Source organism: Typopeltis vanoorti, chromosome 4 (genome assembly GCF_054136105.1).
Source record: "Typopeltis vanoorti isolate ZY-2024b chromosome 4, IOZ_Tvanoo_1.0, whole genome shotgun sequence".
In the NCBI taxonomy this organism is placed as follows: domain Eukaryota; kingdom Metazoa; phylum Arthropoda; class Arachnida; order Uropygi; family Thelyphonidae; genus Typopeltis; species Typopeltis vanoorti.
In genome coordinates, this window is record NC_143552.1 from 136,156,265 (window position 1) to 136,182,919 (window position 26,655).

General features: G+C 34.5%; 1 protein-coding gene across 1 annotated transcript in view; it reads left to right on the forward strand.

Moving 5' to 3' along the window:
* The window catches only part of LOC150107696 (thrombospondin type-1 domain-containing protein 4-like), a 465,880-nt gene that overhangs the window by 172,590 nt on the left and 266,635 nt on the right, over window positions 1-26,655 (forward strand). Inside the window, exon 6 of the mRNA XM_090392010.1 lies at window positions 1,898-2,031. Coding sequence (XP_090248136.1) covers window positions 1,898-2,031 — 134 coding nt within the window. The remainder of the gene's footprint in view (window positions 1-1,897; window positions 2,032-26,655) is intronic.

Genomic DNA, 26,655 nt, shown 5'->3' on the forward strand with positions numbered 1-26,655 from the left:
AGAAATGGATTTACAATTTTTGGACATTAAAAGTAAAGGATTTAACTGTAATGTCCAAATATTTAAAGAGACGGAGTAAGCACGATAAGCACTACGAACACTCTACTACTGGCTCAAACTGCATATAAACAACAGTGGAACTGCGCGACGGACAGTGCCGCATTACGCTAATAGCTCGTATCTAACTATGACGTGCAGTTTGCTTGCGCGCGTAGCAATATGACACTGTGGAAAACACAGTGCCGCTAACGTCCTTCGTTCGCCCTCCTAAGTGCTACAAGATAGAATTTTTATTATTTTTTTATTCAAAATAAGAGAAGTGTATAGGATTGTTGATGATAAAATTAAATGTTATAAGCAAATATAAATAAAGTAATAAATATATTTATATATCGAGAAAAATTGGGGGTACTGCAGTTCCGCAGTGCCTATGCACGAGCCGCCCTGCTGACAGCAGCATTCAGCATCCTTAAAATAAATTTTATTTTTTATTTTTTATTAAAATAAAAATAAAATAAAAAATAAAAATCCTGCCTCCAAAGCGTAGTTACGAGGATGACACGACATTTTAACTACATCATTCGTAGTTCAGTTGATATTAGATGGCGCTCTTTAGATTAAAAGATTTGAGTTTGAATCCTATCTAGAACGCCAAGAACTTTTATGACGACGTTTCAGATGAAGGTAAGAATAGCCTGTCTTGTATAGAAGTGTTGTGGTTATTTCTTCTTGGAAACAAGAGTTTTTTTTTTTTAATCCCGCAGAACAAACAAAGCGGCCAGAGCGCTAACGCAATTGACAGACATAACAGACTCTGTAGATTGGGTTATCCGCAGTTATTAGGTTTCTATGAAGCTGGATTAGTTGGCTGTGATAAGCATTGAGCTTTGAGCTTAACACATAAGGAGAAGGTGATGAAGATGACGGTTTCCTATCCGCGAAATATGTTTTTTTTTTATTCTAAAAAAGTCAAACAGACCAAACAACACACGCAATACATATGCAGTATACTGGCCTTATAACCTTATTTGCTAGTTGCAGCGACTAATTAAAATTATACAACTTTTTTAACAAAGCTAATCCTCTAGTGTTTTATATTTTATTTTTAAATAATTTTGAATTATACCAAACTGTATAATTTTATCGATAATAAACAATATTTTTTCATGTTTAATTTTTTTTTTTAATTTTTACAATAATTTTGATATTTTATCCAAACACGTATACACTGTACTTACAGTGTGCATGTATATTTCGAAAGTTGCAACACCCCACGATTTCAAGCCATGAGCTGTCACTGGGTATTTCGAAAAGTAGAGTTTCTCATCGTAGATTCTCTGATAATTAAAATTTCATTGTGATCAGTGAAACAATGATGTAACTTAGTGATAAAAAAAATAATAACAATACACTCTACTGTGTTTCGCTATTCACTCTCTCACACATTCCCAAATGTTTACTCTTTACTAGTAGTGTTTTACTAGTGAAGAGTATCATTTTAATATTGTTATTATCCTGTACTAAAAATAAAATTCACGCTTCAAGCAGGAGGGTATTGTCCAAACTGATTGAATACAATAGAAATCAGTCAGTATAAGAATGCTGTAGCGATACGATATTGAGCTACTGGCATTTATCCAAGGTGCAATGATTAAAGTGTCATATTATAATATATTCGATATCGTTGCTGTGGTAACCAAGTTCTCTGAGACCCTGCGTTTTTAAAATGACAAAATTCTCCTTCGAGTCACAAATCAAAATATGTGGAACTTAGTTTAAAAACAGTAACATAATGTAAATGTCAAACTGGTTTATTGCATTAATTTTTCCTCAATTTTTAATACTCAGTTTTTATATCCAGTAATTTTGAGTACTCACTTATTTTTTTGCCATACAGGTAAAGAAGATTGTCAGCTTACTTGTCGCCCAATGGGTCATAATTTTTTCTTAACTGTGTCTCCTGTTGTAGAGGATGGAATTCCGTGTTCTTATTCATCAGAAAACAGAGTCTGCATTTCAGGTCATTGCAAGGTAAACGTTTTGTTCTTACATGCATGCACAAGATTTGTCATCCAATATGCAGAACATGGAAACAGAATATTGCTATTATTCAATTTACAATCAGGATCGTTTTTATATTTGGTAAAATAAGATGAATATTAATGGACAGTTTTCAGAGAACAAAAACGATATCTCTAAACAGTGTTCACGACAATTTGAAATATAATTCAGTTAATATATAACAACAGTGACAGCAAAGACTTCAGTTGTTTTCCTCTGATAATGACCTGATCAATTGGACGAAAGTTCAGTTATACATCGCTTCTTTTTAAATGTCACAAAACATACAACAGAAGCAATAGTGTCACTTTGATGACACTATTGCTAAAAAAATACATGCTTTCCACACAAATATTTAGAATCCATAGATTCCCCTCACCTTAAGTAAGTTCAATGTCATCCGTCCATGTAATAAAAATTCAATTATTATAGAAAAGCCATCTAAGAAGCCAGGAACCTTTCCAGACGTTTCAAACAAAGGTAAGTTTTAGAAGAAATTTGCAGAGAACTTGGAAGAAAGCTCTATTATATTACATGATGTTGAATGTAAATTGACAGGATTATGTTTATTAGTATCATTGTTATTGTTTTTTTTTACTTCACTTAATTCCCTCAGTGAAACGTTTTTCATAATCAATTGCTGTAATATCATGCGAAGTATGATTTAAACAATTTAAACATCAACTAAACGTTATTGTGGGTTTTTCTTTTGTCCTATCACATTTTAAGAAAGCCCCAAAAAAGTTACCAGGATAACTCTATTATTATTATTATTATTATATTTTATTTATTTATTTTTTTTTGTGAAATGGTTACGAAAATATAATATTTTGATAGAAGTTACTTAGTGAAGAATGTAAAGCATTATTTTACTGAGAGATGATCGATTCTGACAAACAAGTTGAATTTTTATGAGGAATTCAAGAAAGAAAGAAATTATGATAATGACTATGATGTAATATATTCAAATTTCAGATATATGATTTTTTTTCGGAGATCCTCTGGTAAATTCCATGTTGCTAAGTGCACAAAAGGAAGACCATTAGAATTTTGATCTAGCCACTGTGTAGTCAAAGATTTTTTCTATCCGTTTATTTTAGCCAATTTCAGAATTCGTCGATTATTTAGAGCAGGAGAGTTCGTCCTTTCTCGCCCCCGAAAAACTGAGTTTTTAATTCCGCAACTCATCAAAATCGACCACAGAATACACGCAATACATTCAAATAAATACTTATTAGAATTAGAAACATTGCATTTCCTGTAGGAATACGCAGAAATGCAATCATTTCGAACATGAGAACACGTGGAGGCTGGCTGTTTGTCGATTTCCAAAGAGGTGATAGAACAGTGCCACCTACTTCCACTAGGAAATGAAAAAAAAAAAAAAACTGAATGAATAATTTATTCAGTTAATAAATAATAAATATAAATATGTATAAATAAATAATCATGAATTTATTTCGAAACAATATGGCAATTAATGTGCACAGATGTTGATTTTGCTCGTATTTGTTCCCTAAGATAGATATTCCTATATAGCCTATTCATGATGTTATGTATCTTAAATATTACTAATGCTTCAACTTGAACATTTATTCAATGAAATAAATATTTTAAAATAAAATATTACATAAATATAAAAGTTATATCTGTTTTTTTTTTTTTTTAAAATCTGCATGGTTTCTTTTTAATGTTTTTAAAATACATACAAATATTTCAACCCATTCAAAAAAATTAAATAATTTAACTTCGTTTCATAATTCTCATGTTAGCAATAATTCTATCCCTGTGTGGTTGCCGGGATAAGAATAGCACCAACAATGTAGCTAATGCATGTCGTACGAGGCGACTAAAATTGGTACCCAGGGAGGGTAATGGATGGCAGTGCTGTAGCCAATGAAGTTCTAACTGAGGCTCGGCTATTGCTGTTACCCTCTTGCCATGATCATAGCTTTATAGCTCAATAACACCTTATCCTTACACTATCCTCTACAGACAACGGGGAATATGGAATGCAATTTTGCTTCGCCCCTTTAAGCCAGTCCTTATAAGGACTATATGAAAAGCAATCTTGCTTCGCCCCTTTAAGCAATTCTGAGCAGAATCGACCGTAAGATGCGGTGATTAATACCCTTGGAGGGTACTGGATGGCAATGCTGTAGCCAATGAAGTTCTAACTGAGGTTCGGCTATTGCTGTTACCCTCTTGCCATGATCAGAGCTTTAATAGCTCAATAACACCTTATCCTTACACTGTCCTCTGCAGATAACGGGGAATACGAAAAGCATTCTTGCGTCCTTATAAGGACTAAGCAGTAATTCTACTATATTGAATGCTTTCTACAGGTGTAGGAATACTGATAATTGTTTTTTTTTCTTCTCACTTTCCAGAAACTTAAATCACATTAAAATAAATTTACATTTTTTTTAATGTGATTCCCACACACGAAAAGTTATGAACCTAACAGTATATTAAAAAACGAGACTTTTTGTGGTTATGAGACCATAGGTTCTTTAATTAATACATATATTAGTATAATCCCGTCTACTAGTTTCGCTAGCGACCGTCTAGCTTTATCAAGGCTCGAACGGTACATACAAAAAATAAAAATAAAAATAAAAAAATGAGAGAATACAGAAACGTTGCTAACTGTTAGGCAGTCAAGTTTGAACATATGCGTGCATGTGTTAAGAAGCTGCAGTCAGTATCATGAATACGTGTTGTATGCACACGCGTAACATGATTTTTCGCGTATTGTAGTTCCGTTAAACTGAGTGAGTTGATTAAGTTTTTCCATATATCTTTCAGTATGGCACCCTGATTTCTGTTGAGGTTGTTACCCGTTCTTAATACCACGGTCGCTTCCTTGAAAATTCTGTAACCGTAATCATCATCCAAATACGGCAGAGCTATTTTCCCTAATCAATTGCATGGTTGGAAGTTACAAAGTGATGTGCTAAGTCTGAGGAGACTGTCCTGTTGACCAAATATGTATAATTTAAACTAACAATATATTAGTAAAGTGAATGAGTGGGCCGAGAGTTATATATATATCTTTTAGTGAAGTTTAGCAACGCCTGAACTTCACAAAAAAAAAAAGTTGCATATCTCAAGTTGCGCGTGCATTCATAGCTGAATTTTGAAAATTAACGTGATATTATGAATAACTTTAATCTACCTTAAATTAAATGAAATTCAATTAAGACAATTAACTTAAATTAAATTAAATTCTGGCTTACTTTAATCACGTAAGTTTAATTTAATCGTAAAGTTTAATCAAACTCTGAAATTCAGCACGTTATCTCTTGTGAATATTTAAGACAAAATAGTATTAGTCGCCTTGAAAACAGACTCACGTGTGTATGTGTAAATAGTCTATTGTTAGTAGGATTTTTTAAATGTTTTAAGACAATTACTACTTGAGTCCTTTTTTATTATGTATTTCAAACTTATTCTAAAATTCAAATTTAAAAAGAAAATTAAATTATAATATATAATAAATATAAAAAATTATTTTTTAAATGTTCTATTTAACTAAAACATTTATTTCGAATCTAATAAACTACCTTTTAGGAAAATTGTAAGTGATGCAATAACAATAAAAAAATTATCGAGAAAGGATGAATCGCCGTGTGGTTGCCGGGATAAGAATCGCACCAAAACTCATGCATGTCGTAGGAGGCGACTAAAATGGGTACCCAAGGAGGGTAATGGATGGCAATGCTGTAGCCAAAGAAGTTCTAACTGAGGCACGGCTATTGCTGTTACCCTCCTGCCATGATCAGAGCTTTATATAGCTCAATAACACCTTATCCTTACACTGTCCTTTACAGATAACGAGGAATATGAAAGCATTCTTGCTTCGTCCCTTTAAGTAAGTCTTTATATATATAAGGACTTTTATAGAAAGCATGAGTGATTTCATTTTTCAGATAATGAGTGTGTCTAGGAAATAAAAATAGAAAAAGAATTTATGTTGTTTTTTTTAAATGAACATTAAAAAAAAACCTAAACTAAAACAGAAGACAAGTAGCGCACGCAGACATAGACATATTCGAAAAAGAAAATAACGAACTATAATAATAATGTATGGAAAAATGTATTAAAAATTAAAAACTTAATAATTACTAAAAATGGACTTCGCGACATACATCTCCATAATAGCCAAATAAGACTTCCTTCAGCAGATTACAGCGGAATGCAGATTACAATTTGCAAATCCGTTCTGATGGAATTGATTCTGGAGCTGCTACCTTGACATCCTAGCATCCAAATATAGTGCCCTTTTGCTTTCGAATTCATTCCCTTGTTTAGTATTTCTTCTTCTGGATTTCCTTAGAAACCAACCGACATGTCAATGAAAGTGAAAAAGGCACTTACAACACGCCCATCATCTTTATGTCAACCCACTGCACTTACAAGAGAGAATTTATGGTAGGGAGTGGTAAACACAGTAAACAGGTTTCCGCGCCTTAATGGGTGTAAAGAAAATTTTAAACGATCCTATAAGGTAGCGTTTTAGATGTAAGATTAGTTGTGTAAATCGCAAAGTAATGAGAGGCGAGTCAGTTCTGTGTGCTAAAAAATTCAAGAATTCTGTAGTTAGATTTTTTCCTGTATATCTTATATGGTAGCTTGTGCTATATGACGTCCAAATGAATTTTCATGTAGAATGTCTATTTCCCAGAAGCCCTCAGTAAAATAGCGGTGTTTGCTTCACTATCGCTGTGTAAACACTCTAATATATGATCAGCAAAAATTTACAAACGCAATTTCCAAGTCAAGAAATGTTTTTTTTTTTTTTATGTTACTACAAATATCTTGATAAAATGGTATTGTATGAATTATTACTTTTGTAGCGTGACAAAAATGATTTCACAGCTAGAGGTGATAAAATAATAAATGTCTTAGGCACATTTATGTCTTGATAAAGAGGGCGCTCCTTGTCTTGACGTTAAAACAAACATGATACGTCATCAAAAGCGTTTTTTTTTTGTACTCATTGATTGATGGCAGTATGATAGGGACTCCCACATATTTTAGATCAGACCTATCTATTAAACATATGTGTGCGTGTGTGTATTTGTACTTCCAGGAATTATTTCACAAGTTTTCTGCAAATTAAATTTTAGTTTTTTTTTTCGTCTGTGTTATTTTTTGTTGTTATTATTATTAAAACCTTATGTTAGAAAAAAAATTAATTGTTTATATTATTTTGTGAGAACTATCCTAAAGACTTTTGTTTATTTTTTCCATAAAAAAACATTTTAAACCATAGACACTCATTTTTTGATAAAATAAAAGTGATTATAGATAAAATATATTGCATTATATTATATTAATTAATTATATTAATTTAAATTGGTTAATATTTGGAGGAAATTATTTTAAAACGTTAAGTTTATTCATACACCTTTAATATATAAATATTAATAGAATATTAATTTTAGTTGGTGTGTAAATTATAGTGAATCCTGCGGTCCCTATTCTGATCGGAGCACGGGTTTGTTTTCCATTTTCTATATACGTGTGTACATATACGATATCCCGCACAATCCACAGTCATCTATCAAAGCCCTTTATGCGGCTAATACAGCGATATTAGCCAGATCTCTGCAGCCGCATCTTGCTATCAAGAAACTGCACACGAAAACTTGCTATTGATTGAAAGGTGGTTTGCCACATGGAGACTGAAAGTAAATCCCCAGAAAAGCATAGCCATGCTATTCTCCAGAAGACCGATGCTTCCTAAAGGGGGGACATCTTCCTATTCAACACAAAAATCCCGCTATCCTAAAGCAAACTATCGCAAACAGAGACCAAACAGCCATATCAAGACTCTCTGTGTAAAGATATCAAAAGCCATTGCCCAGCTTTATCTTCTGATCAACGGAGGATAAAGAGTAAGCTGAACACCAGAATCAAACTATTTATCTACAAATCGATGGTTCGTCCTATACTCATTTACGCTTCTCCGGCTTGAAGCCACACCTCTGATACTAATATTCTCAAGTTACAACGTGTACAAAATAAATGTTTACAAATGATCCTTAACTCACCATGGTTCGTACGAAATGTGCAACTCCACCGAGACACAGACGTCCCCTAAATTTATACTTACATGCAGACTATAGCAACAAAGTTCTTCGAAAAAGCATCTGTGCACCCTAACAAATTGGTTTAATTAGCTGCAAATTATGACGCAAGAGACTACCTCAAACACAAAAGACCAAAAGCCATCTTAAACTCCAATTCTGACGTTTAATCTTCAAGCCCGCTCAAGACGAGCAATTGGCTCATAAATTTTTCCCCACTCACCGTTTCCTTACCAGATAGCTGGAAATATGAAAAGCATTTGCTTCACCCTTTATGCCAGTAATGTTGATCGTTGATTATAGTGAATCCCCTTGTGGTGGCCGGGATATTAATTTTAAGTTTGTGTGTAAATTAATGTGAATCCCCGTGTGGTGGCCGGGATAAAAAATGGCTCCACTGCAGTCCATGCATGTCGTACGAGGCGACTAAAATGGGTATCGAGGGAGGGTAATCGATGGCAATGATGTAGCCAATGAAGTTCTAACTGAGGCTCGGCTATTGCTGTTACCTTCCTGCCATGATCAGAGTTCATAACTCAATAACACGCTATCCTTACATTGCCCCCTACAGATAACGGGGAATATGAAAAGCATTCTTGCTTCGCCCATCTAGCCAAAAAAAAAAAAAAATTATAGCGAATATTCTTCAGGAAGTATTATTTTATTTCAGATTTTGATTTTGGCTGTTAACCAAGATGCTTTATTGGTAGGATGGCACATAACTACCCGTTACAAGATGATATAGCTGTCTTGAGATATATACGGACAGACACGGAACCAGCTGTTAGCTGACATGTAAATCTTCCGTGAAATTATTATTTGTGAAATGAGTGTAGATTGTCTGCTTCACGGGATAAAAAAATCTTCAGTGAAAAAACAAAACAAAAAAAAAAACGTATAACCTCCGTATGAGAGTAGTTTACTCACCTTCAGCTGATTTATTAAGGTTCCTCGCGTACTAAACGTGAATACAACTCAAAACTCAATAGTTCCCTTTCAAACTAAAGGGCCTCATCATTTATTATTGCCTGAACTATGGAGGTTCAACTTTCCTGGTTTATTCTCGTCTTTCGAGATCACTACGTTGCTTCCTGAAATAGTGCATAAGTCAGTGGAATAGTCTCGTAGAATAAGATTCATCGATAACGTTTTTCAGATCCCATCCGAAGATTTAAACAACTTCTTTCTTTCTTTTTTGGAACGAATAAATTTCCGATTTTCATTGCAGACATGGATGTTTTTGAATGTATTTAGATGGATGGAAGACAAATTTCATTGGATGATGTTAGACTACCATCCTTTTTATTGAAGGTCGAATAATTAGAAATGATCTATATCTTTTCCATATAGGGAATAGTATAGGTCATTTCATAAATATAAAAACAATAACCTTAGATTTACACAAAAAAATAGCGACAATATTTATTCACTTTTTTGGTTCTTGTGAAGTTAGTCTTAAAAAAAACACATCCTTTTAAATCAAATCCATTTTATAAATATTTTAGGAAGCTCTTGAGAGAATATGATCGCTTGCAGTTGCTTATTTTTAAATGTACTTTCATAGTAGGAAGGTGGGTAATCCTAAAATTCTCAATCTGAGAAAAAAAACCTCGTCTTCAATTTCTTCTTTGATCTCGTATCACTTTTGGTGTTATAGAGTGATTTTTAGAATGATATACTCTTTTTTTTTGCCACAATGTTATTAAAAACAGTATTTGTTAACTAAATAGATTTTAGAAAACAGATACTTTTTGCAAAAAATGTAAAAAAAAAAATGACACAGTGAAGTGCGATGGTTCGCAGCTGACATTCCATTGGCAAATATTCATGTTTTAATACTTAGTGCGTTCAACTAGAATTAGCGTACGTGCTACAGTGGCAAAACTACAGTTTTATCCACTGTTCCGTAACGAGGACAAACGCTTCGAAAAACTCATCCTTCCTGCATTACCAGCATTTTAAGTATACTTATTTCTTACTCACCGACGTGCTAAGTTTAATATTTGGGACTCCAGAACCTTGAGAGTGAAGAGTATACGAACAGAGTTTTAACAGTAGGGTGAAGTGGCTAGACGAGGAGCCGGAAGCTTTATTTATTTATTTTTTTCCTCATTAGAAGGTCAATGGTGCCTGTGAAGAGTACCCGTTAGGCCGCAGATTATACACACCGAAGTAAAAAAATATATTAAAAAAAGTCCTTGCATTTTTCTCCCTAATCAAAAATGTTATGTATATGTAAAGAGATTTAAAAAATGGTACCAAACATTCTTATATGAACGACCTTATTTTAATAGGTATGGATTACACCCAGCCCCACTTTGGTTCACTTTAACATAGAATCATAAATCTGGGATCAGAACTGTGTGTTGAGTAGCGTTAGGTTTGCCAATATACGGGACTGTCCCGTATTTTTAAGTCGAATTTCGCTGTCCCGTATGGTACTTGTAGAGCCCCTAATGTCCCTTATTTTAATGAAAAGATAAAATTATAAATATTATGTTAAGTAATTATAATTTTCAATATTCTTTTGGAATAATCCATCTTAAATTGATTTGTAAGCCATAAAAACTGACAATTCGAGGAAATTAATTGTGTTTACAGTTTATGGCAGCCACAGTCCCTTTCATTGGTCGCTTTTTATTTAGTATAAGCATTTTATTTATAATTCTACAGATATATTGCATTTGCTTATTTTCAAACAGTTCTTATTTGCACATTTTGCGAATCGGTATAGTACGTGGATGTTATTTCAGTAATTATTTAAAAAAATAATAATATCTTGCCTTTTTCGAATGTGCCGTTATATGGTTAATACATAAAATATATAATTAAAGGTAAATTAATTTTCTTTATTAATTATACAAAGGTAAATTAAATTTTGATTCTTTCCTTAGCCCTTAACAATGACAAAACGAAAGTGCGTTTTTAACGATGATTATTCGAAAGAATGGAATTTTATTGCCAAAGGAAAACATGACGACGAAGTTGAATGCAAAATCTGTAGTCGAACGTTTAGTATTGCACATGGGGGGACGATCGGATATTACACAACACATTAACACTCAGAAACACAAATTGAGCATTTCGAGTTCCAGTTCTAAAAGTATTGATACTTATTTTGTAAAACCAAATATCAGCAATGAAAGAAACGGTATTACTGCCGAAATAACTATGGCATTTCATGGCATAAAACATCATTATTCTTTTGGTCACCCATGTCCCGTATTTGGTTTTCCAAAAATCTGGCAACCCTGAGTAGGGTAGTTTTGGGTTTAGTGCAATACCTTTTCCATTACAAAGGTATTGCGCTAAACCCAGTACTCTGTACCTGGCGATATCTGCTTCGCAAGTACAAAAAATGGACTCTACCTGTGATTACGCAATTGATGCACTGTATGCTTTAAAAAATGATGGTGCGGCCGTATACGACGCCTAGGCAATGTCTTACAAAGCATCGTACGAGGATAAAAAATGTTTAAAAAAAATAAGCATTATGAACTCAATGAGGCATATCTAGAGCAGGCTTTTACAAACATCCATACGCATTGTAGAATTCGAAACCCCCAACCTCTTGGTTAGAGGGCGATTATGCTAACTACTCGGCTAACCAGGCTGACTCGTCTTTTCATAGTTAACCCCCCGACACACACACACACACCATCTTAAAAATGTAACTCATTCTGGCCTGTTCACTGGGTTGACTGCTTGACTTGGTTATACCGGGTGGCTAGCGTATTTCTGCAGCTCCAACAGGTGGATTCGAATCCTGTCGCGGACATTGTGATTATTCACTGTAAGGCCACTGAAGGGGCTCGAGAAAGTTCTATCTGTGGTCTCTAGAGCAGGGTTCCGGATTATGTAAAAAAATAATTAAATAAAATGATCAAAATCATTATCATGTCCACCATACTAACATACTGTAGGTTTACAACCTTTCATGGTTGGAGCCATTAAAAATATATTTTTTTTTACTACACTCTCCAAACTATTTTTCATCATAAAAACATTAAAGAGTATTAAAATACTCACATTCGGTTTCTCTAATTATAATATATTTTTATAGTTTGTTAGCATCTATGAACATCTGTTTAATTTACTATAAACAATGATTAAGACCCCTATTAAATTTAACCAAATAATATCAACTAAATGAGAGCGACATATGAAACAGTACAGAAAAAAGTGCCCTGTTTTTTTTTTTTTTTTTTTTTTTTTTTTAAAGGTCTCGAGTTCTTCAACCCCGGATCAAACGCACCGATTTCTATTTCTTTTGCCTTCTACTGTCATACTGAAAAATTTTCCTTCTTTTCCATGACATTCAATTTTTCTCAGCACTATGTTTTTCTACTCCAATACATCTGAGATCATAAAAATGCAGGTCTAAAAAATATTGAACACGAGAATGATAAATTTGGTATAATAATGGCCATTTAGATCATCGTTTACAGGAGCTGAAAACAGCAAGTGCTAATAAATCAGAATGTTTAGCCAGTGAACTTCAAGACTATCAATGGATGTTGTAAGGCTGCAAATGCATTGTATCGCCTCGGGAAGCTTACGATAATACATACAAAAAAAGACCTCTTTGTATTAAATATTTAAAAAAAAGGAAATATGAAAAACTTAGTTGTTTTAAATAGAAAATTGTCCTTTTCTATTAGACGTATATAAGATTTCATAAGGAAACCTTCTTTTTATCAATCTGTGTGAATAAGATTATTCTTATGTTAAGACTTGATAACATTAAGAATAAGGTAAGTATAATCTTAAGGCTAACCAAAAAGTCTCAAGGCTAATTCAAATACACCACCGAGGATTAAATTAAGGCTAATCCACCAAAAATCTCAAAGATAGAATTAAGGCTAACACAAAGTTTTAAGAGCAGGATTAAGGCTAATTATTAAGGATAAAAATTAAGGCTAACTAAGTATAATCTTAAGCATAATTTAAGGTAATCTTAAGTATATTCAAGGCTTAAGGATAACCCGTGGTTACTTAGAGACCTTACTATTGCTAAAAAGTTAAATAGCCAGAACTAGTTTTGCAAATCAACAGAGAAGGGTCTACGACCAGAAATTGCAATGTAGTTTTCATTTAAAGCAATTTTACTTAAATAATTTTTTTAAACGAAAGTATCAATTTATTTGTAATTTGCTTTGAGCTATTGCGAATGCTATGATTGTGAATAAATCAGATTTTTTTAAACTATTTGTCGCATGCTTTGTTTATTTCTTTTTCTCCGAAAGTCTGTTCAATTTTGAAAAGAAAATCAAGGTTCGGATAAAATAGGAAAGATTAAAATAGAACAAAGAATGAAAATAAATATTAATTTGGTCAGCGCGGTTAGCCTAGTGGCTATGCGCCTCGCAACCATATATGCTTGGGGAAGGAGTGTCCTAGGTTCGATTCTCGTCGACGACGTGACAAACTTAAGGATCTGCCATAGCCAAGTTAACATGTTTTGGGTGTAGACAGCAGGGTTTTCCCCCCTCAGTTTATTTGGGATTTTTCATCCCTCAAGGAAATATAAAACCACCTTGCTCATAGTCATTTCCCAAGATGGTGGCGTATACAGCTACCCATAAACAGCCGAAAGGCTATTTATGGGTAGCAACAACATAAAACAATCATATGATTGAATCGTAAGTTTTAAAAGCAGTAGAAATACGTGCAGAAACACGAAGCACACAAATCATGTAGATGATTCGTAATCCTTATACTTAATGCATATATTTGTAACGATTGCAAGGCAATAAAACAACAAATATGCCAAATATTACTTTATTCATGCATTCCAATTGATTTTGTACCAAACAGCCACCTTGGCGAGAGCCAGCGATACTACCATTATTCAAAAGATCTGGAATATTTAGTGCATTCAAAACATCATCATCATCATCTAATTCCTGCCGTGTACCCTCAAGAGGTGTACAGGATATGATAGTACTACATGAAAAATTTACCTCATTACTAACTTCCTATCTACAGTTTTCCTCCAAATCAGTCTGTTACTTGACAAGACTTTAATATTATCATTATCAGATCTTATATTTCTATCGTCTAAGGCACTTTGTACCGTATCAATCCACCTATATCTTGGTCTTCCTCTGGGTCGTTTTCCTGCCAACCTGGCAGAGAACACTTGTTTTTCTAATCTTTCCTCGCTCATTCTGTTTAAGGGACCATATCACCTGAGATTAGCTCTGCTAACGCATTCCTGGATACTGACAATGTCAAGTTCTTTCCTAATATCCTCATTTTTAATATGATATTGCCATTGATGCCATCTGTTCACGCCTCTAATCTTTCTCAGGACTCTCATATCTGCGGTCTCTAGTCTTTGGTCAAGTGTTTTACTTCTGACCCAGCTCTCAGATCCATAAGTTAAAACTGGTTTAAACACTGTCTTGTATACAGCTAATTTAGTGTTCCGACTAATTTCTCTCTTATTCCATATGAATTTATTCAATTGACTTCCCACCATACCAGCTTTGTTGATTCTGTTGTCTATTTCCATATTTAATTTACCATCTTCAGTAAAAATCGTGCCTAAGTAGCTGAAGTTTTACTTGTTCCACAGGTTCCCCGTTCACAACACAGTTGACATTTTCAACAATCCTACCTATTTTCATTCAAATTGGTCTTTTTAATGCTGACCTTCATACCATATCTATTAGAACAGTTATTCAGTTTAATCAGGGAATCTTGCAACCTTGTAGCGGATTTATTTAGAAGTATAACATCGTCCGCATAAAGCAAAGAGCTGACATTAACATCTCCAATTCTGATATCATGTTTAATACCACTTTCCTTCATAATGTGATCCATATAAATAATGAATAACAGAGTGGATAATGTACATCCTTGTCTCACACCAGATTTAACATTAAACCATCTTCCTGTACTCCCTTCAATTCTAACTGCCGACTTACAACTCAAATACAGACTAAGTATTGCTTGATATAATGCCCCATTGACACCACATAACTGTAGTGTATTGAATAGCTTCTCTCTTGGCACCTTGTCATATTCCTTTTCCAGAATTACAAAACTTAAATACAGATCTTTGTTATATTCCAATGCTTTCTCAACTATTTGTCGTAAAGTGAAGATCTGATCCTGACAGCCTCTATTTGGCCTGAATCCAGCTTGTTCTTCACCGAGCTTTTCTTCCACAATTCTTCTCAACCGTTTCTCAAGTATACTTGTATAGATCTTGCCCAGAACACTCAGTAGGGAAATACCTCTGTAATTCTCGCATGCAGTTTTATTTCCCTTTTTATATATGGGTACTATGAGAGCTCTACTCCAATCATCGGGAATTCGTCCCTCTGTCCAGGCTTTCTGAACTATGCAGTGCAGCCACTGTAAGACTCTTATACCACCATACTTCAGCATTTCTGGTCGAATATCACTCCTGCTGCATTTCCACATTTCATGCCTTTGGTGGCTTTTTCTACTTCAAGTATGGATATGTATTCCTGACTGTATGCCTATTGAGTGTTTTTTACAACTGTGCTATCACTTCTTTTTTCATTTAGCAATTTTTCAAAGTAATTACTCCATACTTCAAGGATATATTTTTCCCCTGTTTTCAATTCACCTTTATCATCTCTAACTCCTTTAACAGCACTCTTTCCTCCATTTCTAAGCTTCTTCAACAACCTCCAGAATATCTTGCCACCTTCTTGATATTTATTTTATATGTTCTTGCCAAAGTCCTACCATGACTTTTGTTTAGCTAGTTTCTCTGTATTCTCTAAGAGCAAAAGCTGACTTATTTTCCAGGAACTTTTGATATGTTTTCTTCTTTTCATTCACTGCCTCTTTGACTTCCTGTGTCCACCATGGAGTTTTGATTTTTCTATCCTTGCAGACAACCTCACCACATGCCACTCTGGATGAATCAATCAGGGATTTCTTCAAGGCTTGCCACTGAATCTCCAGGGTTTGGTTCCTGTTCTCAAACTCTTTCATTTTTTCTTCAATAATCTTTGTGTATTTTAGTCTACAGTTCACACCTGAGAGCTACTCAACTTTTATTCCCTTTAAAACATTCTTACATGTTATATTCAAAACAAAATATTATTATTATTATTATTTCTGTGTTCTTTCTGCTGTAATCATTTTTTCCCCAAGTCGCCTTTCAGTTATGGGAAGAATAAAGCCATTGAGATATAAATTTGGGGATACGTGAATTCAGACCTTTCTTGTTTTCAAATCAATCTCACACACGTAAAAATAACATAACACAAACAGTACCTTGTGTGGGTGGGTGGGTGTAGTCAGAAAGAGGGAGAAAGAAGGAACACGCTGATGTATTCTTTGACCAGCTGATGGTTATGTCACATGTTCGAAACTGAACTGGATGTGGAGTAGGGACTACCCTACTGTGAGTAACCAATTTTTTGCAGTCTTTTTTATTTAAGTATGTTTAAAAATATTTGGTCTCAATACTGAAAATTAACTGAAGAAATGTTAACCCTGTTCTTACATGATTGGAGGAAAACACAGGAACAGTGGCGGCCATTTCAATGGAACAGAGTCCTTGAAAATATGTATAGAAAAAAGCATAATACAGAAACAATACGTCTGTGAGAAAGTGCCTGCAATAATTTTGTGTGAGAGACGGATAACATCAAGGATTCTTATGGAAGATCCCCCAGTGTGAGACTAGTATTCTAAAGTTAAGAGGATTTGAGATTTATATAGTGTTTGACGTATAGTAGAAAAGTAGCCTTGAACGAAAAGGACACTAAGTATTTAGAAGTATAATACAGGAGACATTGACATTTAGATTAATAAGACTTTTTCTAATGATCCCGTAAATAGGTCAATAGGACTTTATATAGTGGGATTCGTGGTATAGTGGGAGGTAATTTATCTTCACACGTTCAAATACTGCAGTAGATATGGATGCGTGTAATGATTCTATGAAAACATTCTATGTTGGGTCTGTAGAACAGGGTTTACGGAATACTAAAATAAATAAATAATACAAAAATATATAAAATTAATTTTAAAAAATAGAAAAAATAAAAATCCTTACCTCATTCACAGTACAAATGTATAGGTTTAAAAAAACTTGAATGGGTTGCAGCCACAAAAAAAATGTATTACTAGAATTAAGCTTTGTTTAATTCTAGTAATACGGTTTTTTATATTATTTTTTACGTGCAATAGAAAGAAAAATGTGCAATATAAACAAAATAGACCACGTAAGACACAGAATCAGGAAGAAGTCTGGACTCACGGACATAATTAAAGCAATCTACAACAGCAAAAGAAGATGGGCAGGACATCTCGCCAGAATGAGAGACAACAGACGGACAGTCAGAGTTACAAACTGGTATCCGAGAGATACCAAAAGAAAACCTGGAAGACCAGCCTTCAGGTGGGAAGACCCAATGATTAAGAAAGTGGGAAGAAAATGGGGAAGAAAGGCCCAAGACAAAAATAGCTGGATTCTTTACGACTTGCAGTCATGGAGAAATCCTGACTGGAAATCACAGGTCCACCAAGGTAATTACTAGAATTAAGCAATGATGCAGTCAAGTCGAGCTGTGCAACTACGAAGAAAATATTTCATTTCCAAGAGACGTGTTACTAGATTTTGTATTAAAATCGTTTGTTTGTTTGTTTTAAGAAAAATATATTTTCATAAGCTTTTAAGTCGATATAAATTTTTTTGGATTCCCATAATGTTTATTTGATTAGCGTTCTATCGTATTTTTGTAATTCCAACTGTGACAATCAAAGAAATCATCTTTTCATAATTCGAGAAATGCAGTGACGCTCCTTATAATTTTTTTTAATTTTATAGTCCTTATAAGGACTGGCTTAAAGGGGCGAAGCAAGAATGCTTTTCATCTTCCCCGTTATCTGTAGAGGACAGTGTAGGGATAAGGTGTTATTGAGCAATTAAAGCTCTGATCATGGCAGGAGAGTAACAGCAATAGCCGAGCCTCAGTTAGAACTTCATTAGCTACAGCATTGCCATCCATTACCCTCCAAGGGTATTGGATTGAATGAATCAATCACCGCATCTCACGGTCGATCGATTCAGTGACGCTCCTAAATATGAAAACAGCTCCTAAATATGAAAACAAACTTCTATAATTAATATATATACTTCAAAGAGGTAGATAAAGTGAACAAATTAAACATTATTAATTTAAGAGTATAAAAGACAATTCAAAATATTTTTAATTAATATTAAACTTCCAGGTGTATATTTAACAAAATATTCAGTTTTATTCATATAAATGTATATTTGTTAATCTTATTTAAACATGTAAAAAAGTCTGAGAAAAGTCCGTCCAAATTGCTACATTTGTAAGAAATATGAACTCACAGCGACACGTGTATGTAATGGTGACACAAATCACTGGTAACAGCATCAGACAAACATACACATGTCATGTCTCACTCAGAGCACGCACTCCGTGACTTATGATCTCTGTCAGCGGTGGCGCCACTGTCAACCCACCTAATATAATCAGAATAACAGGCAGAACTGTTACATTGCTAGTATTTCTTTTAGTGGTTGTTTTATGCCCTTTATTGCTTAATAAAGCGGTCGTTGAAAAAAAGATATCAATTAATTATTTTGTTTTAATTGTGATTCTTTTGAATAATTCAGGAAGAAGACTTCCTTATCTCTTAATAAATGCCTCCTCTATCCAGTGAAAAAAATAAAAAAATAAAATAAAATAAAATAAATAAAATAATCGCAACTTATATTAAAATGTATAATATTTTAATTGTAATATTAACTATAGAATTAGTTGTATCAAATAACATATACTATGTAATATTATATAATATATGCAATTATTTGGTTATGATAAAAAATATACGAAATATATATTTTTGTTTTAAATTCGTAAAGATGTAAAAATGATTTGTTAGTTATATAGTAATGTTACAAAACATTTCTCTATGGGAACATATAATCATTGTTAAAATTAATTACTGGTCACTTTATTGTACAGTCATGAATAAGATAATTAAAAGCAGTTTCAGAACAATAAAAATTCATTATTTTTACTATCTTCCGCGAAGTTTAAGCAATATTAAAGCTCTCTTTTCATTCAAGAATTATCTGATCTATTCTTCTTCGGAAAACATACATAATTAGTAGATATCTTACACACGCGATGTAGTTTAGTGACTTTGCCGTCATTTTCCACAGCCATAATCACAAGATCCTTAAATAAATGGGCAGGTGAAGTGAAAATTGTTTTCATGAATTCCAATGAGGAAGAAAATAATTATACCTGCAGGTGCAACAGAAACTCCTCAAAATTGACAAATTAGCCAGAGAAAACACTCAATTAACAGAGACAGCAAATTATGATTGGATTAACCTGAAACCAAGTTACTTGGCCTTAAGATAGTGCTGGCGAAACTTTTAGGCCCGGCGTGTCAAAAATTCAGACAATGCCTAACTTGACTCTGCTGGCGTGCTCCTCCCAATTGTGTGGTGTTATGCATAATATATTGAAACGTAATAATTACAAAAATGAAATATGAGTAGAACAAACCCAGGTACATGTAAAATAATAATCTTCTTCATTCTACGTGTTAGGCCTACTGGCCTGTTACAGAGCTATCTTAAGCCCTTCTAAGTCGCACTCGTCCCGAGGTTAAGGTGACTCGTCCTGTGTTTCCCGGTATATTCTATGGCTGTAGCTGCGTGTGCTAGTGGGAGGAAAATCCCCAGATAAACTGGGGAGAAAAACCCTGCTGTCGACGCCCAAGACCGGCTAACTTGGCTATGTCTGAGAAGGATCCTTAATGTCCTCGCTTCGGTGACAGGAATCGAGCCCAGGACACTCCTTTCCCGTTGACACGCGCGCCATAGATTCCCCATCACTGCTCTAAGAGATCGTCGAACCTAAATAGGTAAGAGAATGATGAATATGAAAGGGGAAAGAGTACAGATGTGATATCTCGTGGCTCACTGGTATGTGAGACGAACACATGAAAACGAAACTGCATAAACATAAATATAAAAATGGGAGCTAATATCTGGGATTCATCCCATCTGCAGAGAATATAAAAATGGGAGCTAATATCTGGGATTCATCCCATCTGCAGAGAATATAATTGGAAGTGATAGGTAAATGGAACTGTTCAATAACATTTCGCTAACGCATGCAAACACCGAATATCATCGAACGCTTATTCTGATAGAAGTCATCACCATCAATTGACAATTGACATTTATGTCTTTAGGGGTGAAGCAAGATGCTTTTCATATTCCCCGCTATCTGTCGTGGTTACAGTGAGGGTAAAATTTACGAGCAGTTTGCTCGCCCTGAATGGGCATGGAGATTATGTATCGCTATAGGAGGCTAATATAGTTTTTGGTCTTCTATATTTAAATATGTCCGTTGGCTCGTATGCTGCAGCTTGTTGAACCAAATCGTTGGGATGTGTGGACGTCTTTAGAAAAAATTTGGAAGCTGAGGATTGTAGATGAGAGAGAATATAGGGAATATTTGTGTCTCTGTGGAGTTGGCTGTTTCTAACACCACGGGGCGTTCAAAATCATTCTCAAGCACTTGTTCTGCACTCGCTGTATCTTAATAATGTTAGTATTAGAGGTGTGGCTCCAGGCTGGAGAAGCATAGGTGATTATAGGACGAATCGACATCTGGTATAGCTGCAATTTGATTCTGTTGCTGAGTTTGCTATTTCTATTAATTAGCGGGTAGATCTGAGCTATGGCTTTAGATGCTTTTGCACATGCAGACTTGATATCTTGGTGTCATCACCAACAGTGATTTTAACCATATTTATGAAATATTAGTATTAGAGGTGTGGCTCCAGGCTGGAGAGGCATAGGTGATTATAGGACGAATCGACATCTGATATAGCTGCAATTTGATTCTGTTGCTGAGTTTGCTATTTCTATTAATTAGCGGGTAGATCTGAGCTATGGCTTTAGATGCTTTTGCACATGCAGACTTGATATGTTGGTGTCATCACCAACAGTGATTTTAACCATATTTATGAAATAATAGTATTAGAGGTGTGGCTCCAGGCTGGAGAGGCATAGGTGATTATAGGACGAATCGACATCTGATATAGCTGCAATTTGATTCTGTTGCTGAGTTTGCTATTTCTATTAATTAGCGGGTAGATCTGAGCTATGGCTTTAGATGCTTTTGCACATGCAGACTTGATATGTTGGTGTCATCACCAACAGTGATTTTAACTATATTTATGAAATAATTACATATAGAAAAAATGATGGTGTCAGTTACATTACAGTAGTTATGCAATAAATTGTTTAGAATTTAATTTAATTTCATTTATTAATTTAAATATTTTTATTTTAATTATTTCAAATATTCCATAAATATTAATCCAGGTTAAGTTAACTAGGTCTGAGATATAGATAACTGTTTTTTATGTCAGAATATTCAACCCCCCCAATTTTTAAAACAGAGAAATTGGTTGTTGAATATATACAAATGGCACACTTCTCGTGCGCGAAGTGTGCCATTTTTCCTTTGTTGCCTCGGTATTAATTTAAAATTCATCGAATAAGATGAATGACTGGTGGCCTCGTTTAATTATATATGTTTGGTTAGCAGTATTGCACTTGGTGACAAATCCAGGAAGAATAAAGTGGAATAAAAGATAAAGAATGTTTTTCTTCAAATATCTGATGACACTCATCACGACTCGAAGTGTAATGTACGTGTAAATAGCATATAAACATTTCCTGAAAATTCCACTAGCTTGTCATACTTGACTTAATAAATAACATTATCAAAGTCAAACCTAAAAAAAAAAAAAAATCACTTCGCGAGTGACATGACGTCTGCCCGCGCAAGGGCGATACCCTCAGTCAAGGAGAGCAGATTGTGGTCGTCACTTCATCCAGTTTTGACAACTGAATGACATGCTGTCGACTCATACTGAATGAAATAGAAAAATTCGCTTCTATTTTGTTATGCGATGAAATACATTCTGATTTTGAATTGTATAAACACATTAAGTAAAGCACAACTTACTTTAGATACAGTAGGCTTGCGATAGTTTTTAACTATTTACGTCTTTTACACTCACTGAATTATATGATGGTCTCAGCTTCTTCATGTAGTAGAATAATACCTTAACTGTTTCTTTTGAGGTCACTTTATTCGAGCTGTCAATGCTGACTTATGCTAGAGAAATATTAACTTAAATTTTTAATAAACATTTCATGTTTTCTTTTTCTACAACCGTATTTTGATTCCTTCTAAATCGTTATGATAAGGCTGTCTATCTTATATATGAGTGACATCTCTAATGGTAGAAAAACGTGGCCTATAGTGGCCTATTTTAGCAAGTCAATGTATAAATTATCAGTTTAAAAATCTGCTTCATAGAGATAAAACGTAACACATATAAAATTGTCATATGAAATGCAGAAATCCTGTTCATGTTAGTTAGTAGATACACTTATGAGCCAAATCAGGTTGACCACTCAGCCTGATTCCGAGCAACCATGCAGTTTGGTTAACCGAAAACAGGCCGGTGGCAGTGGTATCCTTTTATGAGATTTGTTTTTCATGGACATCAATTGGTCCTCTCCTCTTCACTAAACACACCTTGATCGCTAATTCTCACTCTTGGGAATTGAATTGTTTCGGACCACCATGTTTTGCACTGCAAGGTAACAACATGGCTCTATGGATATGGACTCTTTTACCAAGGCAACGTCTCATGTTGAAAGGCTAAAAGCAAATCTTAGCATTCCATGTGCTCTCCTAGCCGCCTAATTCTCTTGATTTGAATCCCATCGAACATTTGTAGGAGCATGTGGAACTCAGCATACGCTGGTCGATACCAATGTCTTTCTCAATTGTTCAGCTCCAGGACGTTATTATATCTAGATGATCCACAATACGTATCAGGACACCTTCCATAATCTAGTGTAGTGCTTCCCAAACTTCTGGATGTCAGGGCCCGCTTTGGAAAAATTAAAATATTTCACGGCCCCCTCGAAAAAAAAATCGTAATATAGACATATATTATTATAATATTTATTGTATTTATATTCAATACAAAACATACACAGCGAATATTGCAAAACTCAAATGCATATATTACATTTTAGCATCTTACATACACATTTGACATTGTACATTACCTCATATTTTTATATAAATAGTATCTTGTTATTGTACATTGGCAGCAAGCACGTAAAACGATTAATAATAAAGAAAGAATTAAAAACATAAAAGAAGTTTAATAACAATTTAATTTGATGGATGTGTTTCAATATTGCTACACAAAAAGTCAATATCAGGTGAAATATTTGAAACAGCAATTCTTAGATTTCTGCTTTGAAATGAAACTTATATGAATAAGCATATATTCACTAATATTCATTAAGCGCCGAAATACGCAGCAAGCAAAATTTGTGAACCCGCACCAATGTGTGGTTTTTTCCCATTAAAATATACAAAATAACAAAAAAAAGAAATAATAAATAATAAAAATTAAGTACGTTTTTTTTAGATAAAAAAGCTACTTAGTCTTAAAACATTTTAAATTTGTTTTCATTATTTCACGTCCCCCCTCCCTCAACAAAACCTACGGCTCCCAAGGGGGGGGGGTCATGGCCCACAGTTTGGGAAGCACTCGTCTAGTGGAATCAATGCCAAGATGGGCACAAGCGAGTTATCTCAGCCAAATGAGGTCCAAAACGCTATAGATAGATAGATAGTGATATTGTTGTTTGAAGAAGCTTTCTTACTTCTTAGTTATGGCAAGAAGATTTTATTAACTTACTATGAGTTTTTTAACCTAAGAATTAAAATTTAATTGACTCCGCGTTGGTTACATTTATTACCGAGTCAGGCAATGAAAATCCCTGTGTAGCATGTACTCGTCACGTTTTTTTTTTTTTTTTTTTTTCAGTTTGTTTTTCGAGAAAGGGAAAACTTCATTTACTAAGAAATAAAACTGACATAGACGGTTAACTTAAAAATAGCTACAAAATTCCTCCATCACAGATAAAGAATTTTGTGGAATTCACCAGTTTTTTTTTTTTTTTTTTTTTTTTTTTCCAGTCTAGAGAAACTACTGATTTACTGAATCAGGGATGTTTCTTGGGCGAAATATACAGCTATATCTTGAATGTCATTTTGAATAGATGCTTCGACAAAACATCATTCCCAACCTTACATCTAAACAGCGAAGGATAAAGAATAATAAAATAACAAATAAAAAAAAAAACAGCCTTTGTAGAGCTTGGAAAATTTTTTTGTTTTTGTTTTGTTTGGCTAGATGGGTGAAGCAAAAATGCTTTTCATATTCCCCGTTATCTGTAAAGAAAATGCACGGATAGGGTAATATAGTGCTAAAAGCTCTGATCATGGCAGGAGGGTAACAGCAATAGCCGAGCCTCAGTTAAAACTTCATTGGCTAAAGCATTGCCATCCATTACCCTCCCTGGGTACCCATTTTAGTCGCCTCGTACGACATGCATAGGCTACTCGTATCCCGGCCACTACACGAGGTGATGAGTATTCAGTATCCAGAAGTCTGTTGCATACGTTACAGACTGTGATAGTGGGATGATTAAATTTGAAATAAATTGTGAAATGCAACCATCACTTATTGGCACATACATCTTGCAGTATGAGACGTTCTTTCTAAAAAAAAATAATAATAGGTGATCCAGGCAGAAACATTAGTGCAAAAACGAGTCAAAAAATATAAATAAACCAGAATGCAACTGCAACGGATGAAATAAATCCAATTGCCAATATAGATGAAGAACATAACTTAGAAATCCTTATATAGTCCTTATATAAGGACTTACTTAAAAGGGCGAAGCAAGAATGCTTTTAATCTTCCCCGTTATCTGTAGAGGACAGTGTAGGGATAAGGTGTTATTGAGCTATTAAAGCTCTGATCATGGCAGGAGGATAACAGCAATAGCCGAGCCTCAGTTAGAACTTCATTGGCTACAACAATGCCATCCGTTACACTCCAAGGGTATCATTAATCACGCATCTCACGGTCGATCCTTTCACCACCACTTTTAACATTAACATTTCTGGCTAGATGGGTGAAGCAAAATTGCTTTTCATATTCCCCTTTGTCTTGTAATGAAAGAACTTTGAATGGAGTGTTTGTGAGCTGTATGCTCGCCCATTGAGGGCAGTGAAGTTAGTTGTGTTCAGCTGAACTTAAGATAGACTTTGGTCTTTTATATTTGTTGATTTTTGCTTCATTATATTCCGAGGTTTTCTTGATTAACGGGTTTGGATGGTTACTTGTCTTGGTAACGAACTTCTCAGCTAGATTTATGAGAAAGGAAGAGATATAAGGGATATTAACTTCTCTATGGATCTGGGTGTTTCTTATAAACCAAGGGGCATCCAGAATCATCCTCAGGCACTTATTCTGTAATCTCTGAAGTTTTAGAATGTTTGAATTTGCGGTGTGGCTCCATGCTGGGGATGCGTAAGTGATAACCGGTCGAATTACCATCTTGTAAATTGTTAATTTTGTTTGCGTGTCCAGTTTACTTTGTCTGTTGATCATAGGGTAAAGCTGTGCTAAGACGTTGGATGTCTTTGAGGTAATGTAACTAATGTTTGCTGAATAGGAGTTGACTATCAAGAATCACTCCAAGATATTTAACTTCAGTCTGCCATGGAATCTTTACTCCCAGTAAATAAATATCCTACATGGTATGGATTTTCTTTCTAGTAAACAATATAGCTGAGCTTTTCTGGGGGTTAACTTGGATCCTCCAGTCAGCCATCCACTTTTCTAAAGTGTGTATGCTAGTTTGTAGTCTTTTAGTTGCCAGTTTTGGACTCAGTGATCTTGCCATCAGTGCAGTATCATCTGCATATAATGCAGTGAATGTTGTTCTTGGGTTCAGATGGATGTCTGCTACATAGATTGAAAACAGGAGAGGTGCCAGAAGAGATCCTTGAGGTACTCCTGTCGAGATTCTGCGTCTGGTCGAAACAGTTTCGCCTACCGTGACCTGCATATATCTGTCTTTCAGGTAAGAATGTATTATTTTTATTAACTTCACTGGAAAGTTAAATTTTATCAGTTTGTAGAGAAGACCTTGATGCCATACTTTGTCAAACGCCTTCTCTGTGTCGATGAAGATGGCAGCTGTATTGAGTTTCCAGCTGAAACCTTTAGTAATGATTTCTACCAGCCGGTGCACTTGTTGAGCTGTACTATGGGCCCTACGGAAGCAGAACTGTTCATTAGGCAAAATTCCTAACTTATCTGTTTCTGCTTGGAATCTTGAGAGGATCACTTTCTCTGTCACCTTTCCGAGGCTGGACAATAGGCTTATGGGTCTGTAGCTTTCGCGAAGGTGAAGATTTTTTCCTGGCTTCTTCAGTGGTATGATTGTGGCTGTTTTCCATGTAGTAGAGAAATGCTGGAATCTAAAGTTGGCATTTGTAATGTTGACGAGATGGACTATGGCCTTTCTTGGAAGTAGTTTTACTAT